The following is an 8,409-nucleotide window of genomic DNA, read 5'->3' as shown; positions in this document are numbered from 1 at the left end:
TCAGACACAACTGTTTCATCCTTCCAGCAACTAGACGCCTGTCTCCTATCCCCACACCCTTCCCACCCTCCCCAGTTCATTAATAAAAATGGCACTGTCCAAAACTTAAATCAGTTGCCTAATATAGAGGGATGATAATAAATTCTCATTTCTGTGGGCACCAGAGGATGTATGTTTTGAATCTCTCCTTTCTGCCCTTCATACACTTTCCAACCTCTTTCCATGCACTTGGCCTCATCAGCTTGGCTTGTATTCCTCAGTGAGCCCTGCATGACCTGTGATCATGTCTGTGCTGTTCACGCCCATCAGTTCAGTTGGGATTGACTAGGAGTTTTCTCAAGCTTGAGTTCATAGCTTCCCAGGCCAAGGTCCCCCTCGTAAATGTTCTCCTTGCTTGGAGTCTGGGGTGAAGCTTTCTGGTCCTCCCCAGGAGGGCTGCAGGGTGAGGTGCCTTGCTCCTGGTAATTCATGGCAAGCTCGTCCTGGTTTACGATGCATTCGACATCATCCTCTTTGAGATGTTCCTAGATTTTGGAGAGAAAGAGAGAGAGTTCACTTGATAAAAGCAGAAGACAATAGCAGTCCTGCAGTTCATTTTCCTTTTTACACTGCCCTGTCTTGACTTGGCTGAAGTTTCTGGTATGCCACATGTAACCTTTTCCATGTCTGCAGGAGTTGTGAAACATTTCTAAAATGACCTTGAAGATGGACATCATCACATAATCATAAGAAGTCTCCAAGTCTCATCAGTAAGAGAACGTGTGCCAATTGAGCACATCTGTGGGTTAAATAAAATGCTAAAGGGGAGTTAAAATAAAATGCTATGGATCTTTTGAATGGGTATCTAACCTGGATGAGAGGAGTTTTTAGAATCGTTTGACCTCAGGGTACAGAATGATTCCCAATATTCGTTTTGGAATGCACCAGTATTGGTTTTAATATTTTACCTCAATGTCTGCTATATTCTTTCTGAAAAGTTTCAAATGGGATGAGTGTCCCAAGGCTAAAAGTGGTTCAAAGTTTCCTTGGTGGGTAATGGTGGAAACCAACTAGATCTGGCCAATAAAGTTGTCCTCCCCTTGAAGAAAAGGAATTAAAATCTCAAATTTTCTTTCATTGGCTTTGGAAAGACCTCACAGAATTCCCTGTAGAATGAGCCCTGGTTAGGTGACCTTAGGTCAGTGGTTTCGAACTTCAGCCTGTACTAGAATCACTCCTTGAGGCACAGATACTGGGTTCCTGAGGCCAGAATTCTGAGGTGGGGCCTAAGAATCTTTGTTTAAAACAAATTTCCAAGTGAGGCTGAAACTGCTGGTCCGAGGACACACTGAGAATCGCCGGCTCAGGCTGTTGTGTTCTGAGCACATGTGAAATCTGAGATGACTTTTTCTCTGTTTAGACATGGGGTCGGCCACCTCCAAGGGTGCCACAAACTCCAAGATTCTGCTCCTCTCCCATCTCTGACACTCTGATTTACTGGGAGGGAGTCTAATTGATTCTCATCAGTTTATTTATTCCACTCCCTTCAGCTATAAGGCACCCGGCCTGATACTCAAAGCCTCAAAACATAGCAGTTTGTGAGTTCACATTACTTCTTTTATATTTTTCTAAATTCATTTTATGGTTAAAAATATTGGTGACAGTAAAAAATTGCGTTTTTAAAAAGAAGAATGAGCCCACATCAGCAACAATGGAAAAGAAAAGAGAGAAGCTTCTTGGTATAGTGAATTTTAAGAACTGTATGCTTCCTCCTCAAGGCGGGAAGAAATAGCCCCAAGGTTCTGGGTTTTATCAGTATTCACCAAGCCTGTCCCTCACGAGATGTTTACTCACCCCATAGGCCTGAGGACTGGTGAGCAGTCGGGAAATTGGGCCACACCATTCAGGTAACGTCGTGGTCAGTGGAGGACCAGAATGGGTTAGAATTGGTTTCAGGTATCTGTGAGGCCTGTTAAGGAATACTTGCCAAGAGGAAGTCAGGATTGAGTTTCTCACATAGCACAAACCTTTGCATGCAGTGAAAGCTAGCTCCTTTTACCTTCAAATCCCCTGCTTCCTCACTGAGGAAGTAATGTGGCCTGCACAAATTTGCTGTTTATGTTCTTTGATCCCCACACTTCCCAGCCCTCCTGGTAGTCTTTACTCATGCGGAAATGGCACCTGGACCAGCCAGTGTCAGAGAGGTGTAAATGGTCCTCTTTTCCTCGACTCTCCCACTCAACGTCTCCTCTGCTTAGAGAATATATTCTTAATAATTATTTGAAATAATAGCATAAAAGATTGTGTTTTCCTAAAACTGCACACACAGCTTAAACCACTGGTAATTTTCACACAAAAAGCAAGAGGTATTTCATAAAACATTCCCTCGTTTGAGAACTGGGTAGTGAACACATTGTTTGCCAAAATAGTTATTTTCACTATTCAACACAGTCACTTTATACTTCATACATCAATGCATTGCCATACAAAATTATGTAAATAAGCTGGAGCTAGGTTTATTCTACTGTCTAACACCTGTCTTTCTCCTCTCTTCATCCCAAAGTGCTCTAACTAGTTAAAAGAAAAACCTGTTTATCTAAAGCCTTTAGGTTTCCCTCCAATCTAGCAATATGAAATCCCTAGAGGCTGCCACCTCAGGTTGCCTTTTTTTTTTTCCCTCCCAGAAAGGTAGTGAAATTATTTCACCATTCCATCAGAAACAACTTTCAAGCTTTGTATTATTTCCTCTGCTGGAGAATAGTTCACCTCATCAGCTTTCTGAAATGCTATAATAAATAGGGAGAGGTGAAAAAAATGGAAAGCATTTAATGTTGGTTCATGAAGATGCGCACTCACCCCCAGGCACTCAAGAGAAGATCTTGGTGGAGGCTCTACTGGAGCCCATCCACGGGTGGATGACACCACTCCGTCATTCTGGGATGTCCTGAGTGTGTGGGACAGAGGGGCATGCAGCCAGCAGGGGCCAGGAATCTGCTGGCCTCTGGCTTCGAATCATTCACCCCCTCAGTGAGGACAAAGCAGGAGAGGCTCATGAACACAGCCTAGTTATGATGCGAGGAGAGCGACTGAAGAGATACTTAAGAGGGTCTGTGATTGCAACTGTGAGCGGAAAACTTGACAACTCCTTTCAGATGCGCAGCTGTTGTGCTCAGTTAAGGATGGGGAAGATATTGAAGTTCAGAGCCTGGCATTGCCTGCGACATTTTGCAAGTCTATCTACAACTCTGGAAAGCTCTTGATGATCTTCCATTAATTTTTATTACAGAGTGTTATTTCCTTCATTTTATGGATGAAGGCATTGAGGCCTAAATAAACGATGATTTTAAGTAATCCAGAGGCTCCCTTTACTATCTGGATCCACAAAGACCATATGCTAGCAGAAGGGAATTTCTCAGGGTGGAATTGAGTATGTGACCAGTTGGTTCTTCAGGGAGAAAACCTCGCAGACCACACTCCTGCTGTTGAGCTGTGGACCCACTCAGCAGGAGCATGTGATCTAATAGGCTTTATGGTGTGCATAGGTCAGGGGAAAAAACTTTTTTTAATAGGGAGCTGAGATGGAGGATATGTATGTATATATATACACACACACACATATATAACTGGAGTATAAGTCAAAGAAAATTCAGCCAATTTTATTTCCAGATGGAAAAGTGACAGATTCCCAGGTGGCACTAGTAGTAAATAACCCACGTGCCAATGCAGGAGACACAAGAGATGCAGGTTCGATCCCTGGGTCAGGAAGATCCCCTGGAGAAGGAAATGACAACCCATGCCAGTATTCTTGCCTAGAGAATCCCATGGGCAGAGGAGCCTGGGGTTCTACAGAGGAGCAAGAGTTGGACACGACTGAAGTGACTTAGCAAGCGCAGCACATAAATCAAAGAAAATCGAGCCAATTTTATTTCCAGATGGAAAAGTGACAGCAAATAAGCAACATTTTTAGTGATGCTGTGTAAGCTAAAATGGGGTTTGTCAAGGTTTTAAGTTTAGGAGAGGCCTGGGCGACTTCCATTGTTTGAGATTCTCAATATACTGAAAAATCAAAATGCCAAAACCATGTCACAAAAGGAAAACACAAATTCAAAATTGCACAATGAACATTTTCTTCTTTTCATCCTGATGTTATTGCTCAGTGGCTCAGCCGTGTCTGACTCTTTGTGACCCCATGGACTGCAGCATGCCAGGCTTCCCCATTCTTCACTATCTCCCATTTGCTCAAACTCATGTCCATTGAGTCAGTGACACCATCCCACCATCTCTGGATCCTCTGTCGTCCCCTTCTCCTCTTGCCCTCCATGAGGTATCTCTTTAACTCTCTGTGTCTTATTATTGGAGCTAACACTTAATCACTTACTTTGTGGCTTTTTGTGAATGTGAGGCCTGGACCAAATGGGCTACCATTTGGTCCCTCTGGACAGGCTCTGGGATTCCCAACTCAGAAGACTTGTGTTCAACAGGTAACTCTGCCCCTTCCCTGACTCTATGACCTATGGTCTAGCGACTGACCCCTGTGAGCCTCAAGTATTGCTGTGAATGTTAGCTGATATAATGTGGGAAAATGGTGTTGCACTCTCTCACATGCCATTCAAATGCTATTTTATAAAAAAATTATTTCTTAAGTAATACTTGTTGGAGAAAGTGGTGTGTCGACTGTTGTTCACATAACAGAGGAGAAATGATACTAGGGTAGAGATGAGAGAATGGCACTCAGCACTTGGTGTGGTATCAGGAGTCACAAGCTAGTAGTTAGTGGTTGGAAAATTTAAGCTGCTCCTGCACCAAAAATAGCTATTTGGGTTAAACATTATTGTATGGGGGGCTGGTGTCAGGTGGTAGGTGAGAGGTAGGAGAATTTGTTGTCATAAAACTCTTCTTCTAGGAAGCTCGTGATGCCATTCTGGCTGTGTCTCAGTAGCTTCAGGTCAAAGGAATAACACATATATCCTGTGGCAGTGATGGAATGTGTAAGTACCATCCACAGACACCATGTGGAGCAGGGCCTATGTTCGCCAACATCTTAGTTTGCCCAGAGCTTGCCATATACAATGTTATGTGCTCAATGGATGTTTGTTGAATTTATGGTCTAGGAAAATATTCAAGGGTGCTATGAGTGATGGAGGTAGATTCTGGGTGACTATGCCAAGGGAAGAATGAAGGGGGCAGATGACAGCCAACAAATGAGGATTTCCTGAGGATAAAAGATCAAGTCAAAACGGACTTCTTGGGGCTAAGATATTAGACAAATGGGACCATGTGGCAGTGGCATAAGATAAAGTGGCTAGAAAACAGCCATCGTATCTCACTTGCTTGACCATTCATTTGTTCCTTCATACACTCACATGTTTTTAGTTTATGTGCAAAACTATTGGGGTACCCACATAAGAAAATTAACAGTTACAGTCTGGTGGCTCATATGGTGAAGAATCTGCCTACAATGCGGGAGACCCAGTTTCAATCCCTGAGTTGGGAAGATCCCCTGGAGAAGGGAATAGCAACCCATTCCAGTATTCTTGCCTGGAGAACCCCATGGACAGAGGAGCCTGGTGGGCTACAGTCCATGGGGTCGCAAAGAGTCAGACATGACTGAGCAACTATCACTGTATAGAATGCAAAGTGTTTTTGCCATATATTCTTGTCTCTAGGTGGTGGCCACCTTGAGGGTAGGGCTGTCCCCTTCACCTGGTAAAGTGGTTGATACATTTTAGATGTTCAGGAAATAGTTGTTGAATTAATGAAGACAGTAAGCTCAAAGAGAATAAAAGAATTGTTCAGTGGAATCCAGCCAGTTAGTTATTGGAAGAACTGGCCTTGAGGTCCCAGACATTTCCATCACATTGAGCATCTTCCTTCTGTTACAGAGACACTGAATAACAGGTCTCATCTGATTGGATAACTGATTTGGAATGGGGGAATCAGTGACTTTCTGAGTTCTTCATTGCTGAGCAGGGTCTGGAAAGTGGCTAGATCACCAGGGTTACTGGAATTATTAAAATAGTAAGAAAACTCTTTTGATCTCCAGAAAACCTCTACTGCTGATTTTGCAAACTGGGTTATTTTTCTTATCAGGTTCTAGTATATGTTTGGAGAGAGAGATATTCCCCACTGGGTATTTTTGGTACAGCTAGTTTTGCTTTTCTAATAAGTTAGAAATACATCGAGATGAAATGTTAGGCTCCAGGGGGGAAAAAACCCAATGACTTTTCTCATCAAAGGGCATGAGTTTGGGTATAGCAGTTTGGTTCAGGAGATGTAAGTAAAAGCTGGAGCTCTACCCAGAATTTAACATGCGTGAAATAGGAAAGACAATTAACTCAGGCCAAAAGAGAAAATGCATCTGCTATCAGCAGGTCCAGACCTAAATTTAGTGCTTAACTGAGCTAACTTCCAAAGTATATGGTGACATTGATTTTTCTCTTCTGTTCATTTTTGCTTTGATTATTTTATTTATTTAAAATTTTTATTGGAGTATTATTGTTTTACAATGTCCTGTTGGTTTCTGCTGTATAACAAAGTGACGAATCAGCCATATGTATACACATATCTCCTTCTTGAAGCTCTCTCCCCTCCCACTCACATCCCACCCCTCTAGGTCATCACAGAGCACAGAGCTGAGCTCTCTGTGCTATACAGCAGCTTCCCACTAGCTAGCTATTTCACACGTGGTAGTGTATGTTTGTCAATCCCAACCTCTCAATCCTTCCCACCCTCCCCTTCCTCACTGTGTTTACACATCCATTCTCTATGTCTGTGTCTCTATTCCTGCCCTGTAAACAGGCTCATCTGTAAAATGTTTAGATTATTTTAAATCATCATTTTTTGCCCATTGTCTTTGGGGTCTCAAAGAGTCAGATATGACTGAGTGACTTTCACTTTTCACCTTCATAAAACTACGTCCCATTTGCTGAGTCCCCTCATGGTTCTTTACTCAGCATCCGTGAACAGAACTAGCAGAGGACATCCGCAAATTGTACACACCCTGTCACTCTTTGATTTCAATGTACAAATCACACCCTTTATGCTTTGTTTCACAGGAAATGGGGGCTGACAAGTTGAGTGTGTTCCCCCTCTTTCCTTGGGATTTACTGGATTCTGTAATTAGACACTCACTGTCTTGCCATCTTGCCTAAGGATGTGATCAACCATTCTGCTAAGTTGTCTTTGAGGTTCAGGTTGGAGGAAGGCTTTCAGAGTCCAACCAAAGCCCTCCTCTTTAAGCTGTTTCATCACTCTGTTCTCTCTTGCTTGACTTCAGTTCTGCACTGGGTTCTCACAGGGAACATAGGGGTGGGATCCTGTCCCAGCAACCACTCTATTTCCAGAACAATCTATCAGGATGGCACTTTCTCCTCCTAGGCTATCCATGAAATTCTGGTTTAAAATCAAGGAAAAGGTAGAAACCCACTATTCACACACATGGGTGAACATGTATTCCTTTGGTTGACAATCCTAACCTTTACCATTCTAGAGGAAATGGCCCTAGGTAACTGCTGGGGCAGAATGGAAGTCTGGATAAGCATTCTGATAAGTAAGCAGAACTGTCTAGAATAAGCCAGCAAGGATTGACTGTAACCCCCTTCAGCTTGATCCCTGAGTTCTGCCACTCATGTGTCTATTTGGTCTCCCTTCAAGGTCAATGTGTACATACCTACCTGAGAGCATTTATCACATTGTCTTGAAGTTAATTGTTTACATCTCTGTCTCCCTCTTTAGCTTCTAAGCTCCCTGAGGGCAAGGATGTACGTTCCTGTGTGCTCAATCCGTTCAGTCCTGTCCAACTCTTTGCAGCTCACCAGGCTTCTCTATCCATGGGATTCTCCAGACAAGAATACTGGAGTGGCTTGCCATTTCCTTCTCCAGGAAATCTTTCTGATCCAGGGATCAAACCCACATCTGAATTGCTTACCCACTGAATCACTTAGAAAGCCAGAGGGCAAGAAATTTATTATTAAATAAAGTCTCTTATTGTAAAATGGAAAAGGGATACATCAAACCTCAAGCCTAATGTATTATATCTTAATGGAAGCTTCCAGATTGCAGGAAACAGAACTATGTGGCCTAATCCTTGAAGCCCTTTCCAGGTGTCTCATTCTAAGCAAAACTTCTTCCTTTCCCCAAAAGTAACTGTATCCTGACTATTATACTAATCACTTCTTTGAGCTTTTATTATAGTTTTGTCACTTAAATGTGCATTCTGACACACTACAGTTTGGTCTTGCCTATTTTAAAAATGTATTATGTCTTTTAATCTATAGATTACTCTTCCACCCTCTTCTTTATGATTCATCTGCTAAAGAACTTGGGCCATTTGACCTGTGGAGTTTCCCATAGTCTGAATTGCTATTTGCAAACTCATGTGCAACCCATCATTTTCCTCTGCCCTTTGTATTTCCTTCAAATTGCCAGCTG

At 42.6% G+C, this 8,409-nt stretch overlaps 1 protein-coding gene across 1 annotated transcript in view; it reads right to left on the bottom strand.

The window, feature by feature from the left end:
- Positions 1-201: 201 nt before the first annotated feature.
- Positions 202-8,409, bottom strand: part of SLC9A9 (solute carrier family 9 member A9) — a 648,823-nt gene continuing 640,615 nt past the window's right edge. The window contains exons 15-16 of the mRNA XM_052640419.1: positions 1,834-1,939; positions 202-524 (exon numbers count right to left, since the gene is read on the bottom strand). Coding sequence (XP_052496379.1) covers positions 306-524; positions 1,834-1,939 — 325 coding nt within the window. The 3' untranslated portion in view covers positions 202-305. The remainder of the gene's footprint in view (positions 525-1,833; positions 1,940-8,409) is intronic.

The sequence above is a fragment of the Budorcas taxicolor genome, chromosome 1, assembly GCF_023091745.1.
Source record: "Budorcas taxicolor isolate Tak-1 chromosome 1, Takin1.1, whole genome shotgun sequence".
Classification (NCBI taxonomy): domain Eukaryota; kingdom Metazoa; phylum Chordata; class Mammalia; order Artiodactyla; family Bovidae; genus Budorcas; species Budorcas taxicolor.
Note: the sequence above shows the minus strand (reverse complement) of the source record. Positions and strands in the feature narration are given on the sequence as shown.